This window comes from Pinus tabuliformis, chromosome 7 (assembly GCF_031772625.1).
Source record: "Pinus tabuliformis cultivar Carrire ecotype Pingquan chromosome 7, CPIR1, whole genome shotgun sequence".
NCBI classification, from domain to species: Eukaryota; Viridiplantae; Streptophyta; class Pinopsida; order Pinales; family Pinaceae; genus Pinus; species Pinus tabuliformis.
The window spans coordinates 1,479,633,948-1,479,659,061 of NC_142293.1; the positions used below are offsets into that span (position 1 = coordinate 1,479,633,948).

Below are 25,114 nucleotides of genomic sequence, written 5' to 3' on the forward strand. Positions count from 1 at the left end.
GTGCACTATCAAAGTTTAACCAAAGTTTATTTCTGCAAATATCGGTGTAAGAAATTTATAACCAAAGTTGTGAATTGGAGGTCTTATTGCACGCTTCACGTGCCCCGATGTTAAAATGAAATTCCGGTGTAATCTTTTTACCCAAACTTTTCATTTGAAAAATTATCCACAATGAATTATTAATAGCTTTATCCAAAGTTTCCAAGCATGAGGTTTTTCAAACTTTGGTTAAAAGTTTTTTTCCAATCCAAAATGTTTGCAACCATTCAATAAATGCGCATGAGGGTTTTCAAACTTTGGATACAAGTGAAATACGCGGCGATTGGAAACGGAGGCAGGCGTTCCATCTTTCTCTGGCTTCAGTTGGGACGTGGAGTGTGAGATGAGGCATGCCCTACATGTGTTCGTCTCGACTCTCGATCTCTTCTTCGTGTTGTTTTTTTTTGCACTTCTATTAGGATCCACCGCTCCATAAATACAGTATTAGGATCCACTTCGTCTTCCCACCTTGTCACTGCCGCTCCATATAACTGTCTATCCTTCAAGGTAAAGAAGAAAGAAAAGTAATGGGCGTCTTCTCCCCTCCGATCACTACGAGACTGGCTCTTAAATGGGTGAGCTTAGGCGTAACCCTTCTCTTCCTCCTTCAATGGGGCGCCCCAACTGTTATGCACGTGAAGGCATGATGTATGGAGAGGGCTTGCAACAACAACGGTCCTGCGATCTGGGGCGACTGTCTCAGTGACGCGACTATTTGCAAAGACGGAGAGAGCAGCCATCAGAGAGATGTTGCGAGGAATTGGAAAGAATGTCTCCACAATGCCGATGCCGAGCCATACAGCAAGTTCTCGATCAATCTCAATCGTATGATTCAACAATGGAGGACCTCTTCATGGATTCTGAGGCTGCACATAATCAGCGCCGCCGCCGCCGCGAATCGCGTGGAAGAGAAGAGGAGGCGGAGGAGAGAGCCTTATACCTTCCAGAAACTTGCAACGTCCGCCAGCCTCCCCGCCGCTGCGACATTCAGCGTCGTTCTCGTAAGTCTTTCTATCGATTGATGAGCGCTATTTAATATTAAACTCTAGTAATTAATTCCTGTAGCTGTATGTAGGATGCTGCTGCTACTGTCATTATTCTGTGGACTAACACATTCTTTCATTTATTCACGATGTCATTTGTTATTGATGTTGATCCAACATCTAGTCTGCCACCTTCGCTGCTGTAAATTATATATATTTCTTCTTAAAATGGGCTAATCCATACTGACTCATGAATCTAATCCATGTGCTAATGGTGTGTGGACAGGCTATTTCGCAACGGGCAGCAGCTTTTAAGTGTGCAACGACCAGAAAATATAGACACTGTGTCTACGTAACTAAATAAACAAGGGAGTAACTTAAGCCGCTATGAAATTGTAGTTTTCCTGTTTGGAAGAGTCGTCTCATTTCATTTAATGCCCACCATTTATATGGTAGCCGGATGTGTTCCCTTTACTTAATAAAGGACTAATAAGCGACCAAATTCCAAATTCATTTTGTTTCCTTTCATGGTCACCATCAAAGCAGGTTCTCTCTTTTTTACTACACGCTTAATGAACTCAAATACAATAATACAATATATGCTTTGAAGCAAAAAAGCGGAATTAGACTAATAGAATATCTAGTATCCAACTTCGCGTATCTCTCTTTCTTAATTACAATCAGAAAATACAAACATAACGAAATGCCTATGTAACACGAGTTACGACTGACTCTCGTTAAGACCTCGGAACAGCGTCAAAAGGTGGCTGCTGGGTTTTTGGGCAGTGTTTGCTTCTGGCTATACATCAAAAAAAAATGTACCGCGTGAACATAACCTATCGAGACTAGTGAGCATATAGGAAAGGAATAGACGAGACCTGGAATTTCAAATCCTTATTGCCAGTCAAAATCTTTGACTGATCGTTATAAATATTTTTTCTTTTCAATTTTCTTTACGATAGTTATAAATAAATTTAGATAATCTTTTTGTAATATAAATGTTCCCTTCCTTTTCTCTCTAATGCAAATTTGTTCCTTTTCTCTCTAATGCAAATTTGTAAAATATTCGTGGTCTTCTTTTCCTTCTGCCTACTGATGATGTTACAATGTATTAATTTCATAAAGGCTAACACAAATTTGTAAAATATTCGTTGTATTCTTTTCCTTAAGCCTGCTGATGTTACAATGTATTAATTTCATAAAGGCTAACATGATGATTGAAATATTCTCCATGCTTATTTATTTTTCTCCTGCATTGTCAACTTTCTCACTTTTCTTCATTGAGTCATCAATATCAATGATCCTCCCTTTAATTTTCTTCTCTTGAAAAAATATTAAAAACATCCTCCGCAAATATTTCAATTTTGAAATCTTTTTTCAATTTTTTTTCTCTCTTTTCTTCATTGAGTCATCAGTATCAATGATCCTCCTTTTAATTTTCTTCTTTTGAAAAATATTAAAAACATCCTCCGCAAATATTTCGATTTTGAAATCTTTTTTCACTTTTTTTCTTTTCAATTATATCTAATTGGTTCTTCAAGTCTGTATTTGAAGTTCTCAATTTCCTATTTCAAGCCTGTATTTGAAGTTTTCTCAATTTCCTATTTCAAGTCTGTATTTGAAGTTTTCAAATTTTCTATTTCAAGTCTATATTTGATGTTCGAATTTTCAAATTTTTTATGGTTTAGATTTTCAAATTTTGGTATCTTAAGTGTGTATTTCAAATACAAATTTCCATTTTCCAACTTTGGTATCTTAAGTGTGTATTTCAAATTTCGATTTTCCAACTATACAATTTTTCAGCATAATCCAACTATACAATTTTTCAATTTTTGGTATTGGTATTTCAAGTTCTCAAATTTTCAATTTTCAGTTTTTGAATCTGTATTCAATATTTAATTTTTCTTGAAATTTAATTTTTGGTATTGGTATTTCAAGTTCTCAAATTTTCAATTTTTAATCTGTATTCAATATTTATTTTTTCTTGAAATTTGGGTGTAATGTAACTATTGAAATTTTGTAATGTAACCATACAATTTTTACATTTCAAATTATTTTATGGTATTGGTATTTCAAGTCTGTATGCATAATTAAACTATACAATTTTTCATTTTTGGTATTGGTATTTCAAGATCTCAGATTTTTATTTGAATCTGTATTTCAATATTTAATTTTTCATTGATACTAAACTTTCTGAAATACATGATATAGTTAAAAATTTCGTTGTTCATTCTGAAATAAAAGTTAATGAATTCGTTGTTCATTCTAAAATACAAGAATTTGACAGAATTGATTTTTTAATTTTGTAACTTATTCGAAAAGTCTATTGAAAGCTCTTGAAAAAGAAAGGGCAGCATTGATTTCTTTGGCTGTCTTCATTTAAGCCTATAGCATACACATAATATCTAATTCTTTTAACTTCTCTGCATCACAGTCTCCAGCATTTCTGAATAAAGACCTCGCGAGAAAGAGCTGTAGTTTCTCTGCGCTCTCTTCCAAGGACATAATCAATAGTTCCCAAATTCTCCAGAGAACAAATTACACACTGAAGTTGTTTTACCCTAGAAAGCGTGACTTTTATGTGAATGAGAAAAGTTGGTTTAGATACATGAGTGCTTAAAAGATTAAGTTTATGAAACGATCAATACCCCAAACATTCAACTTCTATAATATATTAAATTGATACAACAATATATGGAATAACTGGATTATTAAACTACATTTATTAAGATTTGTAATATAAAGATTTAAAATATTCATTCTACATAAATAAAAACTACTTATTAAAAAATAACAAAAAAAATATATATCACAAATATTATATAAAATTTCCAAAATAAAAAAATATATACCTAATTTGCCATAATTACACTTATATAAAAATAAAAGTTCATCACTCTTTCTATTTCATTTGAAGAGTACACCCATGTTCATTTTGAAATATTAAATTATATAATTTGTATTTAATAATTAAACTTGTCCAACACATTGGGCGTTGTTTTATTACACATTCATGTGAATTAAGATGCCTTTGTGATAGCCTTCTACAGATTACACTTGCGCCTTTCTATTTGATTCAGAATGCAATGTAGCCATAATGGATTCGAGTGGATATTCTCTATATAAAATGTATTGTTGAGGTTGTACCTGTAGTCAATTTGGTATTTCTCAAGGAAGACAAACATTAATGTGCTTCATAATGAATATTGGCAACATATTTTCCATTTGTGTTTGTAACATTGATGTGGCATATGTTAGCCAAAGATGTTACTTAAAAAAATAATAATTATAAGGTTGATGTATTATTATTAAAAAAGTTCATCAAATCAATTTTTTTTGGCAGTGAAAAAACTACAGGAAAAGTTTGCATCTGATGGATTTGATCCTTCTTGGTGCTTGATAGATCTAGGGATAACATGGATCTAGACTGGTAGAGAAAATAAAAATCATATATTTTAATGTGAGGAGTCACAACTACAGGAGGATCCCTCTATATCAGCAGGGATGCAACCATGGGCTGCTACTCAAGTAAGGTCGTTTGGAGGTAGATAAGAAGAATATGGATAGGATTTAGAGGCCTTTCATTTTGCAATTCACTCAACACATTACCAATCAAATCCATTCTATTAAGGGAAAGGAAAAACCAGAGTAAATTAAATTCAATTTGAATCCATCAAATAAAATAGACTTCTTTGACTAAGACTAACTCTATCCTAGCTTTAACTGATGGAATGAAAATTTTGCGGCCATGAAAAATAATGTGCTTCATGCACCGAGCATGGGTACTAGAAATTACTAATTAGAGTATATAAACGTTTTTTAAATCCAATATGGAAAAATCATATAAAAATTGATGGCTCTAAGCTAAACCCATGCGTGTGTCCTGATTGCCTCAATGAGTTAATATGAGAAGAAATGTTGAGATGCATTTGGCTTAAATACCAATAACAGTCATACCTATTTAAATGAGATTTTAGAATGTTGTGTTTTAGATTTCAAGATCCTTGAAATGATATTTATTTTTCATTAGCCCCTTTTCCTTTGATACCAGAATCTCAGAGACGAACACAGGTTGATCCTTTACCTTCAATAAGCATCTTGACAATGGAAAACCTCGAACACTACTCTTTTTCAAACCCTCTTGATTAATGTCACAAGGGTTGAGGAGACTTCACCTTTTGTAGCCTTCTATACTTCTTTGTGAGACCGACAAGGCCTAATACAAGGCTGAAGGCATGTCAATGAGCTCAATAATAATATTATATATATGAGCTTAGATGCTAGGAACTTTATAGCTTCAGATATGATTTTATATAAACCTACAATAGAGAAGAAGGAATTCCGAATGAGACACTATCTCCAAACCAAATTCAATTCAAGGGTGATTTCATAATAGAAGATTTGAACCTAAAGCAAGCAAAGCTTCCTGGCTGTAGTCATGACAAAAGGCCTTAGATATAGATCATTTGAACAACAATTTGACAAAGAGCTCTGTCCTAGAGATGCTTGACTAATGAGGCCTTGATCTCATTCCCTTTTTGGAATCTTCAACCTAGAATTTTGTAGTAGGAGTTTCAGTGCTTCACGATGACTAATCTTTGAAGAGGAAGGATGTCAGAATTGTCAGAAAACTTCTTGTGATTTCTTTCTTCCTTGCTTGGGCTTGACCTCACCTTAGCTCTGATACCATTCTGGTGGGGCAAGCCAGAATGGTGCCCTGTGTTGGGCCTGCGCTAGGTTAGTACTGCCCAAAACTTATGACATTCTACAAATAGTTTAATGCCCGCAATCAACAGTACAAGCCCGAGACACCAATTCTGTAGAATGTAGTGCAACACAACTAATGACCACCAAATATTAATTTTTAATAAAAAATACTTAAAAGGAAAAAAAATATCTTAACCCTAAGTCCCTACAAAACCTAACCCTAGTAATTAATGGTAATATTTAAATTTTAAAGTTAAGTAAAAGTTGACATTCTCCTTATCTTTCCTTTTTGAAAAGAAAAGATAAGGATAATGTCAAATTTTACTTAAATTTTTAATATTAACATTAATTGTTTCGGGTTTTTTCAGAGTGGTTCCAACTTCATTCAATTTTGATAAAGTCAAATTTTAGATCCCATTCAAAACTTAGTGGTGATTGTTTGAACCGCTTCTTTGTGATGAGTCCTAGACTTTGACTTCCAATTTTTCATGTGCATTTATTGCATAATCATATTACTCGTGAGACTTTGCAGCAAAAGTTTATCTTTAATCCATTGCAAGCACTTGACCTAGATTATGGAACCATTAGCTACACCTCCCAAGTTGCTCCTCAACATTGAAATTTTCTTTGGAAGCAGGCATTAATTTTATCCATTAGATCATTTTTTCCATTGTGACAGTCCAACAACACCCTTGCCAACCTATGCTTGAAAATCCATCTCATTTTTACTACTACCTTATAAAGACTCTTAAATCTTGTGTCTCCAATATAAAAGAGGAAGAACTAGAAAGGGCCTTCTTGGCCCTCTTCTCAACCCACAATATGTTTAGCTTCTCTCTTATGCTTACACTCTAGTCTTCTTGCAACTTCAGAATTGTGAATCTTAAACACAATTTCATGATGTGCATTCACGGAGGCATAATTCACCCTTTCTTTGCATCAAATTACCCCCCTAGCATTCCCTTTACCTTTACATGCCTCAATGCAAGGCATTCCAAGTCAGTACTTGCTCAGTTAAATTAGTAAGTTGAGGGGCGTCATATATACCCAACGCTGCTTACCTGCTCTTCCTCTGCCTATGTCGTAGTGGATGAAAAGTTAGCCAGATTGATGAGGATCCCCATTAATAATAACATCTATGTTGGCATCTGAATCAAAATGATGCATTTCCCTTAATTATATGTTTTGGTTTTTAACAAAAAAGGCTAACAGAGATAGAGACCCTCAGATCTGTCTACTTTTGGTCCCTGTGCCCATTTTCATCTAGGTTTTTACCATGTTAGTGTCCCTTTCTTTCTCAAAACTGCATGAAATCAGCTGATCTATCCATTTCGTAATGCCTTTGGTAAATTTTTCTATCAAATGATCTGAAGTATATATGAGATCTGAGGGTTGTTTTATTGTTGCTGACTTCATATATTTCTGCTAATCATGACATCGGTTTGATGCAGAGGATTATGATTAAGGGTTGCATTGGTCGATATATGTCTAGGAGGAGGAGGAGAAGGAGAAAAGTGGTGTTAGGGTTGAGAGCTAAAGATGCCTGTGAAAAGAGGAGGTATGTGGAATGGAGGATGGCAGGGCTACCAATGTGGTAGAAATGGAGGATGGGGAGGTCATGGTTTTCATCATCAAATACCTGTGGCGGGCTTCCTTGTTATCTATGTGGTTATGCCATTTGTTTTTTTGGCCGCTAGGTCTCATCACTCTGCATCTACATCTGCAACTGGTAAGCTTCTTCTTGCCATCCTCCCTTGCTGGTAAGCTTCTTCCTGCCCTCCTCCCTCGTCACGGTCAGGTCGATTCTGTCTCTTTTTTTGGGGTTGGTCAACGTTTAATTTATCTTTATCGGCAAGCATGCCCTTTATTAACCTGGTAGTATTACAATGAAGTGCAGACATCTTACAAAATTCAAGTAAGATCTCCATTACAATGAAGTGTATCCATCTTATACTATTTCAGAAAGATCCCTTTCATTGAGAACCCACTGAACAATGTATTTATGTGATTTGAGCCTTGGCAGGGAATTATCGCCACCCCCGGTTAACCATTGAACCAAGAACCCATGGACCTGCTTCGAAATTTTATTTTCCTTCACCATCCCCGGTTAACCATTGAACCAAAACCCCATGGATGTGGTTTGGAATGTGATTTTCCTTTTATCTTTTTCGCAGGATCTGAAGGGGCAGATGTTATCAAACTTACTTTCCTCGCTTATTGTCAAAAGTTTAGCACCTCTAGCATTTTTCCAGACATTTTTTGAGTTTTCTTTAAAGATTTCCTTTAATTTGATTTGTGTGAAGCTGTGAACTCCATCTTTGCACTAACATGGTACAATACCTACTAGGTGAAAGATTCAAAGTTTGTACCTCTCTCATACAAGAGAAAAGGTTTTACCAACTGCCCTAGGGTAATTTCCCCTGCCAAAGATAATGAAACCATTGATCTCGATAACAAGAAATAACAATATTCTTTCGCTTTTTTAACAAAGGGAAATGCATATGACTGGTAAATTCGTTGGGCAACTGCTCAGGGAATTCATTTGGCACTCCTTGTTCCGAGGAGGATGGTACTAAGAGTGCGCTGGATTCTGCATAAGTTGGATGGGTATTATAAAAATATATTTGTTAAGAGTTCAGTTCAACATCTTACTCATGGGAATTGAATCTTGTGGGAATTGAATGTGGGTGGGAAGGGTAACAATCATTCTTCCCGTCCACTAATTATCCAAGCCAGACCAACTTTCCCTCCATAAAACTAAATCCACTTCTCATCAGTCAAGCTAAAACCAGTTCTGATCTACCCAACCTAGACCCAATTCACAACAACAATCTTGTTCCCAATTCACAACAACAATCTTGTTCACATCTACTTTCTACTATACATATCATTTTCAAACTGTTCCCACAGTGTTCAGAGCACATTGGCCAAAACAAACGATAGATATTATACACACCATTTTATTATTGATGTGTAATGAAATCTCGATTTTAGCATATGCATGATAGCAAAGAAACCCCCTTTTTAGTGTTTCAGTGTTTTTATCGATATTATTCTCCATTAAGTCTTTCTACCTGACCTTTTATGCGTTTTTTTTCATTTAAAACAGCAGGGCACAACTTCTCAGGAGATGGATCTGTTAGAATGGTATTCTCTTTCCACATATTGAAAATCAATTCTATTTTTCTATGGCCATTTTGTTCTTTTTCATGATCTGGGAAATGCACTTGACATACGTTAGTCTAATCCTAGAAAATAAATAGTGCCTCTAAACTGAAATTTAATCAACCTGAGTTGATTGAAATAGAGAGGAATTCATAGAAAATTTTAGGGGTGAATGTTCGCCCTTTGGCGAAATTAAGGGGTTTTAAATTTTTATGGGCGAATATTTTTTATCGTAGTACGTTTTTACAAATCACCTCAAATAGCCCACCTTATTTTAAGGGAGAGGGTAAAAAAAGTAAATTTAGCCCTTGAAATTAGGAGTTACAACCTTCCATTCACCCATTTTCAAGATTAGGTTTTATTTAAGTGAATCCATTAGCCCATTTTCAAGAATAGGTTTTATTTAAGTGAATCCTATGGGCCAAAGGCCCAAATACCATATTTATAAAAGAGGTATGGTAAATTAATAAAAATATAAATAAATGAGAGGTATGGTAAATAACTAAAACTTTTTTTATATTTACTCCATAAGTCACCTTATATACATGCAAAGGTGTAAACAAATAAAAATATAAGTAAAGCGGAGGTATGGTAAATAAATAAAACGTCTTTTATACTTACTCAAAATGTATGGTAAATAAATAAAAATATAAATAAACTAGACCGCATGGTAAATAAATAAAACATCTTTTTATATTTAGTCCATAACCCTCGTTCTATTTATGAAGGCTCAAGAAAGAGATTTTATTTAAGTGAATCCTATGGGCCAAATACCATATTTGTAAAAGAGGTATGGTAAATTAATAAAAATATAAATAAACGAGAGGTATGGTAAACAAATAAAACATTTTTTTATATTTACTCCATAAGTCACCTTATATTTACGAACACTCAAAAAATGCGTTATATTTAGGTGAAACCTATGGGCAAAATACTATGGGACAAACACCATGGACTAGATCGTTATTAATACCATGCAAAAAAACATTGTTTACCCTAATATTAGTATTAATAAAAATAAAAATGGCACATGGTATTGACCCATGGTATTCACCAAAATGGCACATGGTATTGACCCATGGTATTCACCTGGAATGTAGCCTATTTAAATGGGGAATTAAACCAGCATAGATCCATCTTTACTGTAGATCTACTAATCCCCGAGAGGTATCAAATATCGTGATATGAAAACTAGCATAGAGTGAAAAAATATTTGATCCGATCAAGAGTAAAAATGGATGTTGTAATTTAATGTATGTTAAACATTTTAGCTTGGTTAAAATAAAAAAATAAAATAAAAATCAACTATTAATTTTATTAATTTTTATAAATTACTAATAGTAATTTTTAAGCTCCAGGTTTATGATAACCCATGGTAATACCATGGTATTCATGTGAGCATAGACTATTTAAAGGGGAAATTCTATCATCTTAGATCCATCTTAATTCTGGGTCTACCAAGTGCTCAGAGGGATAAATAGATTTCATCCCCCTAAGAGTGGTAGATGTGGAGTTAAGATGGATATAGGTTGGTTTTTATGATAATGAAGATATTAAATAGACTTAGGAAATTATATTGTAAAAACATCTTAAGGTGAATGGTTAAAGCATAGACATTGGACAAGTATATTTGTATACTTTTGTTTTAAACTGAAACAAATCCAAGGCTAAAAGGAATGGATTGCTTGCACTAGTCATCCTTCTATAACTTCCCAACATATGCTGGAGTAAAAAGATTGTAATTTGGGCAATTTTTCTAATTGCAAACAGGAACATACTTGTGTATTGGCAAGGTGGTTACCAGGTCCCTAGAAGTGATGAATTTGTATTTTTCTTGGTTTTATATATAGTGTTAGTTTTTTTCTCATGTTTTTTGTGAATGCCACAGGTGAATTTTATCCTACACCCACTAGGTTATTGATATGTAATTTTGGTAATTTTGATTTCAAAAGATATTTTAAAGAAATGCAATGATTTCATTTGTGTATTCAATAAACACAAGATTTTATAATTGAGTAAAATATTCGCCATGTGTGATGAGAGATTCGCCAAAAAATTATATATACATATCATATTATTGATAAAATCGCCTTCCATTTTTCCTATATACCATGGAGATTCGCACATTTATTATACATGTAAATTTAGGGGGGGTTCTTAAAATTTTCCCTAGAGGAATTATTGAGGATATTAGAGATCTATCATATGTTTAAAATCACTATTATCTATTTATCTGTGGGGTTCACAGGAACAGGCAGACGACTCAAGAAAGCAGAGTTTAATAGAGGGCATTGACTCTCTCTTCCCAAAGGAGGCAGGTATAAGAAACCTGTTGCATTTGGATATCTTAAATTTGCTTTCTCCCCTATTGAGCAGAGAATTGAAAATAAATTTTATTTACTGGGCAGGTGATTGATGTCATAACAGCTAACACAGAGGACTTGGGAACTCTAAACTTAAATATTGTTGGACGGAATGATTTATCTTCCTCATGGCTATTAAAAAGCCCTCTGATGTAAACCAAAGGGATATTACTAACTCTGAGGTATGATTGGTGAATATTTTGGTTATTTTTTCTATTGAACATGTAATGAAACCTGTGTGGTGATGATATATGTAGTTGAGTTGGGTTGTATTAAGCATTAAGTGAAAATTGACATTTGCAGGGGTGATTCTCTATTTCTAATGGTGTACATCAAGCAGAGGCAAACGAATTCTGGAGATAGCTCAGAAAAGTTGCATTCGCAACAAGATGGTGTGATCTTGAATGAAGAAGGTGAGGTGTTACCGGGAAAACTAGTGTCTATTTAGAACTGCTAGTCCCACTAAGACGGGTAGCTATCTTAGAAACAAACAAACTAAAGTCACTTGTGCTTTCCTTTACGAGAGATAGATGAGAAAGAAGCAGAGAGTACCAACCTCAGTCTTTCGCTTGGCTCCTTGCTTATTTCCTTTCCCCTTCGACAGAATCTCGCCACTCCTTCCTTACTTGTCCCGCTTCAAAGAGCACCTGTAGAATCACAACAGCATAATACCATCGAAGCATAGAGATCTATCACTATAAACAATATAGGATTAGATATATATTGACCATACAAATGCATATATCAACACAGATACACAAGAATATGGAGGAAAAATCAAATAGATTTATTGATAAAAGTAGCAGAAGAGAGGATTACAACCACTTGGTCTGACCCAGCGCCATCCTCCCAGCTTGAAAGCCCTCTTCACCTCATACAAAGCAAGATCACCCAAAAATGTCTTCAAAGAGAAACCAACAACACTTCTTTGCAAATTACCAAATTCCAACCTCTGGCTCTCTGGGATGAGGGATCCATATATAGATATTTGCAGGGGGTGAGTCAGCTTCTGGGATTTTGATTAGTGCATCTCTCTGATAGTTCTTGGTTCCACTTGGAGATTTCATGATCTCTTACTCATCCTTGGGCGAATTCAGGGACGCAAGTGTCAAATGAGCAGCTTCTACCAGATTCTCAGGGTTTCCACCTAGCAAACTGCTTGTGCCATTTGTCTGCTCTAGCTCATCGCACCCTATAGAAGGGCTTTCCAGTATGCATCACACTTTTTTCATGTGGCAGGTGAGATGCATCGAACCCTTAGCACTGGGCAGTCTGTATGGTCCTGATTTGACCAGTTCTGAGTGGTTTTTCATGGAGAACTTCTGGGAGATGATGTAATCAGCTAACCTTTCTCCTTTAGGGTATGAAACAACACTTTTAGGGACTTAGAAGCCCTTGGTTTATGGACATATGTGATTGGGATTGCAGTGCCCAAATATGTCTATAACAGTTTCCCCCTAAAGCATGAGGTCATAAATCTTTTGATGTTGGGTGAAATGCTTTATAATGAGGATCTGAGGTTTTTCGAACTGGAAGGTGACCTATAATATGATACAATACAATACATTATCTTTATAATATTTTCATGATCTAGCTGAGGCGGGCATTCCCATGCTCAGCTTGATAAATTCATTTTCATGTACATAGGACAGACAACTGTCTGTGTGCAGACTGACGATTCTGGTAGAGCCATCATCCCTTAGTTTGGATGATTATCTGTGCAGCAATGATGTACATTTGATGTCTTTATTTTCCTGAATATATCGCAGCCTGAATGGATGAAACTAGATCCGGGGTCTTCAAAACTCATTCAATCTTCACCCAAAAGTAAAAGTCGATTAATGTGAAAAGATGTTCTGATGTCGAACATGGAAGGACATTGCCTAATTACTAGCCGATGATGTAAGTTGTTAACAGACGCGAGAGGAATCACCGATGATGATGATGACCCTCAAGGTACTATAGTACAATTCACGTGGTGTGGATACATGATTCGATGTCGAACACCGTCCAAAATCTTTCGGTCGAAGGCCATTAATGTAGACTTGTCACCGGAAGTGAGAAACTTGCCATTGAGGCATGCAAGCTTCAAAGTACTGAAAGGGTTGTTCCCAGATCGGCTTCTTGGATAATGAGCTGATGTCGACAAGAAGTGACCCGTCGTAGGAGGGAATTGATGGATCCCACATCTATGACACGGAATGGAGCAAATGATTTTGTAGAGGTGAAAACGATCTGATGATACAAGGTTCAGGGTGGCGGTCATGAAAGAATGAAGCGTGAAGGTATTACAGTGGATGAGACACAAGCTGGGTAGGTGAATTCTCTGAGCGACTTCTCTTGAACATATCGGCGACACTGAAATGGATTGGTAGCGTTAACCCCAAAAGTGGATGGTACAGTGGACCAATGGTGGTATGACCGGTGAACAGAATAACCCAACCCGACTCAATCATGGTGATGGAGTGAAAGTGTCATGTTCAAGAGTGACCTACTACCAATAAAGTTTCTTCAAGTTTTCTTCCCAATTTTCCCCAGTCATTTCTAACCAGTACCTCTTTATTTTTGTCAAGCTTGAGGAGGATAACATATGCTTGTTCTATAATTTTCCCTTCGGGCAAACCCGTCGCTATGTTTTAACGAGCCTAGTGACAGTGAAACTCGCTCTTGTCTGAATGGACAAGTTTGTCGCTATTGTTTTAACAAGTTTAACGACAAGGATAACTTGGTCCTTTTCAATTTTAGAGAGTCTGAAAAGAGACAGAAAGGAAACTCCAATATTCCTTTTTCGTAGTATAATCCCTTAAGTCTGAAAAAGTAAAATACAATGCGAAAGGGATGATTTTTCGATAGTTTTAACAAGCCGAACAAGACAAACGCTTGATCTTTTTTTGCAATAATCCCTCAAGTCCAAAAAGATTAAAAATCTAGAGGAGGGATGGCACTTCTAATCACTTTAATGATCTGGAGAGGCCAATTGCTTGGAAATCTTTTCATATTTTACGAGTCATATGAAAAGAGCTTAAAGCAGACTCGTTTTTGAGGAATGAGTGATATTTCGGGTAGTAACTGATTCCAGGTGAGGGTTGGAACTTTCCAATCACGGCAGTGTTAAGAAGATGGCTAATAGAATCACTCGTCACAGTTGTTCCTGAAAAGGGGTAAACAATCAAATTGAGGCGTATGATCAGCTAAAACAAAGTGGAGGTGATAGTAAGAACACGACCAAGGCTCAAAAGCTGATGATAATGCGTTCGCAATGGTTATTTGCTGGAGGTGGGTTCATTTTTTAATGAGCTTAAACTCTGGTGGAACATATGCTCATTTCTAGGTTTAATTTTTAATAAGCTTGAACTTTGCGAAAAAATGCTCATGCCAGTCTTATAATAAGGATGTCTCATCTATAGGTTCATTTTTTAGGGAGCTTGCACCATTCGAAATTATGCTTCGACTCCTTTTATTATGTAAGCTAGGAACGACCAATCCTACGAGTTTAAGGGGTTAAGAACCTACAAGCTAAGAAAATAAATGGTCGCTTTTCACTTTCACGTAAAAAGGTTTGCATGCCCCCAGGTATAGCGAAGTAGAGTTTCCCAGGTCACCCTTCAATTTGCAGATAAAACATTTGTTCTGTCGGGAAAGGTATACCTTCTGACAGAGGTATCTTATTCCGGTCTAATCCCATTTTCCTAAATGGACGGGTGTGTTAGACTAGTCATATATCCTCCGCGGAAACCTACCCTATACCTGAATTTTTTCTACCGAAGTAGACCAGGGTGCATGCCCCATGGGTTTCAGTCACAACCGCCGAATCACTCGCGTTCATTAGGTGGACGGACTGGAGATTGATGAGACATTCCTTGCGCAAAAAGACCTGTTAGGTATGGCATTTGACTATTAGCTATGTGTGAATTGGGGAATGAAAGCTGGTCTACGAGCTGGACCACTTTTCCTTTATGTGGAAAACACATCACTCGAAAGAGTGAGGAAGCAATAGCTCCCATGCTATAAATGTAGTCACACCCAAGGAGTAGATTGTAATCTAAAGGTCCTTGGACTACCATTACGTTCAGATAAACAATTTTCCTTCTCAAAGTTATAGGAAAATTTGGAAGGATCCCTAACGGTCGACTAGTTCCTTTGTCAAAACTTATCAGATTTCGCATCTCAGGCAAAAGCGATGGCGAACCAAGCGCTTTCCAAGCAATTGAGGAAAGGATTCTCATAGAAGCCCCTTCATCTATGATGGTACCAACCATGACCATTTTGTAATTTTGCACTATGATTCGGAATGCTACATTAGATGGTAAACGGGGTCTGCCTAGTAGATTCCAATAAAAGGAGACAACTAGGTTGCTTGGAGGTGGGACCTAATAAACGGTAGGATACATCTTTGATGAACTTCATTCCTACAATAAAGGAATGGGTAAATTGCCCCCGTGTTCATCAGATTATGTTTACGAAAATAATTTGAACGGTGTCATTCTTATTCTCTTTGGTGACTGTATCATCTGAAGGTAAATCCTCTGAAGACAAGATGGGGTCGACTGCCGTCTCGACCTGTTGACTTTGGTCTGATGTGGACTCAGAGGGTTTATCTTCAATGGTAGGTGCTTCGACTGACAACAAAGGTGCGTTAGTCAGATTTTCAACTAGCAATGGACTCAGTAAGAGTTTCTTGTATCCAGGAGGGAGTCGTTGCGGTGATGCAGGACTGTTATCCAAGACTCTTTTAGCTTCATCCAGGAAGGGACAACGGTGGAGGGCATGATCGCCTTCACACAGTTTGCAAGGAAATTTAGATCTTCCTTTCTGTCCGATGACTTCGTTTTCACTAGTTGATAGTGTACTCTCAACATGATCATCAAAGGTTGACGACACCGGATTGTGCAAGCGGGGAGATCAGTCCCTTAAGATCCGTGGGATGCAAGGACAAACTTGATGATAGTGGTCCCCTTTGCAGATGACACATGGAGATTTAGGTCTGGATGGTGTAGTGTGTGGATTTTCACTAGACGATGCACGGTTGCCTCTTTTTGTCGTTGGCTCCTTCTTCTTCTTCTCCTTCCCTTTCTTCTTCTTCTCAGTTACTTGGTTTTTAATTTTACTATCTTCACCAAGCGAAGAGGAAGAAGGAGAGGGAGAAACAAATGAAGTATAAGGTTGGGGGGTAACTCTCGTATCATCTAGTTGTTGATTTGATTGCTCAGGAATCACAGTGCTTTGAATGACAGAGGTCGAGAAAAGCCATACCGGCAGGCCAATTGTCAGTCCTAGAAGGGACAATGTGGCCATATGAGGTGCACCAACATCTCCCCAAGAGGAGAAAGGACTAGGATCCCCCCAAAGGGAAATCCTTGGTTGGTGGACTCGATTTTCTCAACCTAAAATCAACGAGGGAACAATGACGTTATTCCAATTAAAATAAATTTTAGACGCTTTGACACAACTTGCTTTTTATATTTTTAAGAGTTGAGAAAAAGCTAAAGATGACTCTAATCGCCTTCGATTTTTAATGAGCCTGAAGTGACAAGTGCTCAGATGGACCTTTCCTTTAAGGAGTCTAAAAATGAATGAAAGAGACTACTCTGGAAATCTAGATAGAGGGATTACCAAACCAATCGCAAAATTGCAGAATACATTTTACGGTATGGCAGTCAATCTTCCCGAATGTTGTGTTCAGTGCATTGCGATCGATAGGGCGGCAGACACGGCTTCCTAAGGATAAAGGATATAGCCTATTGTGGTCTCCCAATATATACTCGACGGTACATGGGAGCACAAGTCTGTACTAGCACTTGTCGTCTCAAAGAGGAGGAATCACCAAACCTACGATGAAAGCGACAGTTACCAGGCTTTACGACGTCGGAATACGTCTCTAGCCTAGACTTCTAGATGTTGTGTGTTAGGTTCCAAAGAATTTTTATGTTCATTGAATTTATTTTACAGTTGATCTTTCTTAAGAAGTTTGCCTTTAAGGTTCACCGCGTGATGTAGATATACAACTCCTAAATATGCAATATAAGATGATAAACAGTCGTTTACTCTTCTTTTTGTAATGAAAATCCTAGCTACTAAGGAAAGAGAAACAAAATCCTTTCAACATAGAGCAGAGAGCACACACTAGATGCACTGTCCTAAATCAAAATTAACAAGCAGTCTAAATGCAAATGCACATGCATGTATTTGTTTTCCGCTTTCTTAACGTGTGAATTCAAAAATAATGCAAAGTACAAATTTGAATTATATCTTCTTTCAAAGCGACAGTACTAACGATTTTCTTTTCAAAAAACGAAAAGGAGACAAGATGACACTTTGCGATTTTGAATTGAAAACTACTTTTGACACTTGAAATACTATTAATTCAGATCAAATACAAGAGTAACAGTGTAATCGACTATCAAAAAGAGGAATATTCTTTTCCTTGACTGAAAACGACACTTGCGACACTTTCAAATCAAAAGACGACAGTCCGATTAAGCTACCATTTTGTAAATGAGAACTGTGAATGGCGAAAAATACATAAAAAAACATTCACAAACCTTTGTACAATGGAGGCTAGATTATGCAAAGGAAGGGGGTTTCAAAAGTGGTCTGCTGATCACAAACAACAAAACTCCTAAATAAAGCTGAAGATAGTGAAGAAAAAACCAAAATCTAGAGGAAGAAACAGTCTTATCTGATCATCGCACCTGTAACACAGGGAAACAGGGATGCATCTCACCTACTGCACACGGGAGGTGCTATGCATCTATATTGCTAAGAAGAGAAGGTGCGATGGTCCAGGGATGAGACTTTAACTTGGTTTTTGGTCACAGTTTGCAGCTTAGTTCAGGGATTTAGGCCGAGCTAATGATAGTCAGTAACTACAAAGTATAGGGGCTAATCTAATGAGGTTACTTGAGCTACCTTTAGGGAACTTAGGATGTTTGAAAGTCAATTGTTTAGTTCATAAACAAACCCGGAGATTGACTGAAGTAGCGTTGATATACTTTGCACTTGCATAGCAAATGCAGTTCAAAGGCTAGCTGGTTTAACTTCAGGCTCCGTCTATGGTTTATGAATCAAACAAATAGAGACAAGCAATCAAACTAATTCCTCCCCAGCGGAGTCGCCATTTTGTTACCGGGAAAACTAGTGTCTATTCAGAACTGCTATTCCCACTAAGACAGGTAGCTATCTTAGAAACAAACAAACTAAAGTCACTTGTGCTTTCCTTTACGAGAGATAGATGAGAAAGAAGTAGAGAGTACCAACCTCAGTCTTTCGCTTGGCTCCTTGCTTGTTTCCTTTCCCCTTCGACAGAATCTTGCCACTGCTTCCTTACTTGTCCCGCTTCAAAGAGAACCTGTAGAATCATAGCAGCATAATACCATCAAAGCATAGAAATCTATCACTGCAAACAATATAGGATCAGATATATATTGACCATACAAATGCATATATCAACACATATACACAAGAATATGGAGGAAAACTCAGATAGCTTTATTGATAAAAGTAGTAGAAGAGAGGATTACAACCACTTGGTCTGACCCAGTGCCATCCTCCCAGCTTGAAAGCCCTCTTCACCTCATACAAAGCAAGTTCACCCAACAATGTCTTCAAAGAGAAACCAACAGCAGTTCTTTGTAAATTACGAAATTCCGACCTCTGGATCTCTGGGATGAGGGATCCATATATAGATATTTGTAGGGGAGTGAGTCAGCTTCTGGGATTTTGATTAGTGTCATCTCTCTGATAGTTCTTGGTTCCACTTGGAGAGTTCACGATCTCTTACTCATCCTTGGTCGAATTCAGGGAGGCAAGTGTCAAATGAGCAGCTTCTAGAAGATTCTCAGGGTTTCCATCTAGAAAACTGCTTGTGCCATTTGTCTGCTCTAGCTCATCGCACCCTACAGAAGGGCTTTCCAGTATGCATCGCACTTTTTCCATGTGGCAAGTGAGATGCATTGCACCCTTAGCACTGGGTAGTCTGTATGGTCCTGCTTTGACAAGTTTTGAGTGGTTTTTCATGGAGAACTTCTGGGAGATGATGTAATCAGATGACCTTGCTCCTTTAGGGTATGAAGCAACACTTTTAGGGACTTAGAAGCCCTTAGTTTATGGACATATGTGATTGGGGTTGTAGTGCCCAAATATGTCTATGACATGAGGAAAATCCTTAGGGGGGTAAAATGAATGACGAGGTGCAGAAAAAAACTTCCAATGATGAAGAACTTCTTACGAGATTTCAAGAGGATGACACAGGAAGTGAACATCGAGACATCGAAGAGAATGCTCTTGATGGTAAGTTTTGATTTTCCCTGGTTAACTGACCTGTGCTGTTGGTAGCCTACTGTAGGGTAACATCTAGTCAAACTCTCAGGACAATGGTTATTCTAATGCATACCATTTGCAGCTTGAAGAAATTCCAACAAAAGTTTTGTGGAGGGTAAAATTCTTTGCACCACTAGATCGCTACTTTTTGTTCTCATGGAAACAGGAATTTTTATATTCTTTTCCAAAATTCTTTTTGAATGTTACTTCTCCAATAGAAAATTTTTATATTTCTTAGATTCTAGCATAGTATTCTTTGATTTATAGTAGTTTAGTTCTTACAACAATTGAGACAAAAGAGGAGGGAGAAAAGGTCAACAACGCTGATCCAACAAGATGAAGAAGAACGAGTTCAGCTTGAAAATGTAGAAATTAAACGTTCCAAGGAGGTAGATTCTGCTGTCCTAGGAAAATACAGCATTTGGAGGTGGGAGAATGAGAACTAGAATTCTGACTCCACTGTTAGATTAATACGAGACCAACTGATCATGGCTAGGGTGTATTCAAGCATTTCCCAGGCTAGGAATAATCGTGATTTATACCAGGAATTGATGCTTTGTATTAAAGAATGTCAGCGTACATTGGGTGAGGCTAATTCAGGTTCTGATCTACCTCAAAGGTAATAGTTTTTCCCATTGGCTGCTTCTAAATCAAGAGTAGTAAGTGCTTCCATTTACATTTGGTGTTCATATCCTTTGTTTCTTTTAAAGTTGCATTCTGTGTGTCAATGTTTCTGCTTTTCATTCTCTTTTTCATGGCCAATAATTGATATGCATGTTTCAGTGCACTTGAGAAGATCAAGGCTATGGGTCATGTCCTATCCAAGGTTAGAGAATAATTTTATGACTGTGCGACAGTAACAAAGAAGTTGCGAGCCATGCTTCAATCTACATATGAGCAAGTAAGGACCTTGAGAAAGAAAAGTACATTTTTAAGTCAGCTGGCAGCAAAGACTATTCCCAAGGGCCTGCACTGCTTGTCCATACGATTGAATATATAGTGTTACTTGCTTCCTCTTGAAAAGTGAGAATTTCCTAAACATGACAAGTTGGAGGATCTGACTCTTTATCACTATGCATTATTTTCTGACAATGTATTGGCCGCATTTGTGGTTGTGAATTCAACTGTCATGAATGCTCAGGTGAAGTGTTATTAATTTAAAATACTCTAAAGTTTGGAAGTCCAACATTTTTGCTGCATTTTACATTTAATACTTGGTTCTCATTTTAGGTGATTTACTTGTGTTTGCAGGAATCTGAGAAACATGTATTTCATCTTGTCATAGACAAGTTAAATTTTGGGGCCATGAAAATGTGGTTTTTACTTAATCCCCCAAGGGAAGTTGCGATACATGTAGAAAATGTTGATGGTTTTAAATGGCTCAATTCCTCCTATTGCCCTGTTCTTTGACAACTTGAATTCGCAGCTATGAAAGAGTATTATTTCAAGGTAGATCACCCGACTACACTCTCAGCAGGTTCCTCCAATTTGAAATATAGAAATCCAAAATATTTATCCATGCTAAATCATCTTTGTTTCTATCTTCCACAAGTTTATCCCAATCTGGAAAAGATCCTTTTCTTGGATGATGATATTGTGGTGTAGAAAGATTTGATGCCCTTGTGGTCAGTAGGTCTTCATGGAAAGGTTAGTGGTTCAATGGAAACTTATGGAGAAAGCTTTCACTGGTTTGAAAAATACCTTAATTTTTCCAATCTGCACATAACCAGGAACTTTGATCCTAATGCTTGTGGTCGGGCATATGTGATAAACGAATTTGATCTCAAAGAATGGAAGAAACGAGACATAACTGGAATATATCACAAGTGGCAGAACATGGTAAGTGTGTAGTGTGGTTTATTTATGTTAATTTCTGCGATGCTTATTTTAAAGTATTTGAAGTAAATCTGAAGTAATTAGCTAGAAAACTTAATGGGTTTTTCTTTGTTCGATTTCTAAGCTTTTCTTTTATTGTATGTTAGAATGAGGATAGAGTGTTGTGGAAGCTTGGAACACTACCCCCTAGATTTTCGCATTGGCTGCTTCATAAATCAAGAGTAGTAAGTGCTTCTATTTTCATTTGGTGTTCATATCCTTTCTTTCTTTTAAATTTGTAGTCTGTGTGTCAATCTTGCTACTTTTCATTCTCTTCTTCATTGCCGATAATTGATATGAATGTTTCAGTGCACCTGAGAATATCAAGGCTATGGGTCATGTCCTATCCAAGGCTAGAGAACAATTTTATGACTGTGCGACAGTAACAAAGAAGTTGCAAGCCATGCTTTAGTCTACAGATGAACATGGAAGGACCTTGAAAAAGCAAAGTAAATTTTTAAGTTAGGTGGTAGCAAAGACCGTTCCCAAGGGCTTGCACTGTCTGTCCATGCGATTGACCATAGATTATTACTTGCTTCCTCTTGAAAAGCGAGAATTTCCTAAAAAGGACAAGTTGGAGGATCCAACTCTTTATCACTATGCATTATTTTCTGACAATGTATTGGCTACATCTATGGTTGTGAATTCAAGTGTCATGAATGCTAAGGTGAAGTGTTATTAATTTAAAATACTCTAAAGTTTGGAATTCCAACAGTTTTGCTACATTTTTCATTTAATATTTGGATCTCATTGTAGGTGATTTACTTGTGTTTGCAGGAATCCGAGAAACATGTATTTCATCTCGTCAAAAACAAGTTAGAGTTTGGGGCCATGAAAATGTGGTTTTTACTTAATCCCCCAGGGAAAGCTACAATACATGTAGAAAATGTTGATGATTTTAAATGGCTCAATTCCTCCTATTTCCCTGTGCTTCGCCAACTTGAATCCGCAACTATGAAAGAGTATTATTTCAAGACAGATCACCTCACTACACTCTCAGCACGTTCCTCCAATTTGAAATATATAAATCCAAAATATTTATCCATGCTAAATCATCTTCATTTCTATCTTCCACAAATTTATCCCAAAATGGACAAGATCCTTTTCTTGGATGATGATATTGTGGTGCAAAAATATTTGACGTCCTTGTGGTCAGTAGATCTTCATGGAAAGATTAATGGTTCAGTGGAAACTTGTGGAGAAAGATTTCTCCTGTTTGACAAATACCTTAATTTTTCCAATCTGCACATAGCCAGGAACTTTGATCCTAATGCTTCTGGTTGGGCATATGGGATGAATGTAGTTGATCTCAAAAAATGGAAGAAACAAGATATAATTAGAATATATCACAAGTGGCAGAACATGGTAAGTGTGTAGTGTGGTTTATTTATGTTAATTCCCATGATGCTTACTTTAAAGTATTTGAAGTAAATCTGAAGTAATTATCTAGAAAACTTAATGGGTTTTTCCTTGTTCGATTTCTAATTTTCTCTTTTATTGTATGTCAAAATGAGGATAGAGTGTTGTGGAAGCTTGGAACACTACCCCCTGGATTGATCACATTTTATGGCTTGACCCATCCTTTGGACAAGTCTTGGCATGTGCTGGGTTTAGGATATAATCCTAGCTTGGAACATTCAGAGATTAACAATGCAGCGGTTTTTCATTACAATGGGAACATGAAACATTGGTTAGAGCTGCCAATGACGAAGTATAGGCCTTACTGGACAAAATATATAAAATATAATCATCCTTTCTTACAACAGTGCAATATAAATGAATAGTTGTGACCTCAATATTCATACTGCAACATATTGTCAGATGCAAAGTGTAAAGGCCCTTGATTCTGGAAGACTTGTCTGTCTCTATTCATTTTGATAATTCATTCTGGTTCATTTGTTTTTGGAGTTCCACTGAAGGTTTCTAGTTTATGGCTTAATGAGTCAAGTTTTTGGAGGTCTAGTGGCCTAGCGAGGTTTAACATTTACAAATTTTATGTCCTCATTGTATTCCTTCACGATTAGAAGTAAACTCCTATATAAGTATTCATTGCATTTGCATGGCTTCCTCTGAGGAAGAACGACCACAGAATGAAGAATTGAGCCTAGATGAAGAAGAGGATGACCAGGAAGATCTCAAATCCATAACTTGGCTGATGGTAGACGATGACGAAGATGATGAAGACAATCAGCCAGTGAGTGCGTCGAGGGCAGACGATGATCAAGATACTTCTACCAGCGACGATCAAGATGCTTCTGCCAAAACTGATGGCGAGGTAATTTTGTGAAACTATATTTCTTTTTCCACTCCTTTTATTTGTCTTTGGCACTTTTCAAAGCCCTTTTTTCTTAAAATTTTATCATTTTCCTATCCCCCTCTGCTTGTTTTTGGCGCACCGTGCAAGTTCGAGTCTTCCATTTTGTGTGGTCTATGGTAGGTAGTGATTGCTATGAGTAATAGAGGTAAAAACTAGAAATCCAACACACTAATGCAGCTGAGGAGAATTTTCAGTTATGGGATATGAATCTATAAATCCAATACAAAGATAGGTGAAAAACTATAAGTAGAACCCCAGAAACCAGTGGTGAGGATGGAAACATAAAATCCAAAGTCAAGAAGAGTGCAATCTTAGATAATAGTAATAAAAAATCCTGATTATGGACTTTATAACAATTTAGTGTCTAGTTCAGCTGATTTCATCCAAGCGTCTTAACGAAAGATTGTGCAAATCTAGATGTAGGATTTAGATCGCCGGTATTGCTTGCGCTTGTGGTGGGGAGGAGTTTAATTCGATTTAGCAAAAGCTCTGCAAACTCACAATTTCATTTTCCCTGAGAAAGGATTGTGCAAAGCTAGATGTAGGATCTAGATCTGATGCAATTGTCCTAGCTGCTTATGTGAAGGGAGGTAGCTATTTCGATTTAGCAATAGCTCTGCATCATCAAAATTACATTCATCTTTAGAAAAGGTTGTGGGGAACTAGATGTAGGATCTAGATCTGACGCACTTGCTCTACTTTCTTATTTGGTATTTTTTGTAGGAGAAGGCTATTTGATTCAGAGAAGGCTCCTTGATTTTGCAATCGCTCTACAGGATCACAAGTGCATCCAATATCAGTTTTTTGGAAAAATAAAATAAAAATTAAAGAGTTAAAACTATACACCCAATACATGGATGCGAGCGAGTCTGATTCTCGATAAAGCCCAGAATTAGGAAGCAAGTACGGGAGGAAAGAATCATAAACCCAAATCAGAGAATGGAGAAACGTATAAAGAAAACATACCTCAACATGAAAAAGACCAATATTAGAGCTAATAATATAAACCCAATACAGAGAATAGAAAGCACTTATGCAAAAAGCATGCCTAAAGACCAGTATTGGAGAGCTAAAAGCATAGACCCAAATGACAAAATATACCTAAAGGCTTGTAGTGAAGCTAAAACCATAAACCCGACACAGAATGACAGACAAATCACAACAAAAACATTTGGAAGGCATCTAGGAAGGCCAAGGGGAATTCTTGGCAAGGAACCCAAGAAGGCTTAAATAGAAAAAGTTTATGCAAATTTCCACGGTATCATACAGGGGAGGGAGTTTCCTGGTCTAATCTCAAGTAGAAAAAACTTGTGGAATTTTCCAACTAATAGCTCGGAAGCAGCAAA

The 25,114-nt window shown here is 36.8% G+C and overlaps 1 protein-coding gene across 1 annotated transcript; it reads left to right on the plus strand.

Annotated features, from left to right (window-relative positions):
* Positions 1–689: 689 nt before the first annotated feature.
* LOC149253423 (polygalacturonate 4-alpha-galacturonosyltransferase-like) lies at positions 690–23,324 on the plus strand. Its single transcript, XM_089454472.1, has 6 exons — positions 690–1,040; positions 1,115–1,224; positions 1,309–1,374; positions 21,307–21,415; positions 22,208–22,812; positions 22,956–23,324. The coding sequence occupies exons 1-6, from the start codon at positions 690–692 to the stop codon at positions 23,233–23,235; spliced, it is 1,521 nt and encodes a 506-aa protein (XP_089310598.1). The 3' UTR covers positions 23,236–23,324.
* Positions 23,325–25,114: the final 1,790 nt, after the last annotated feature.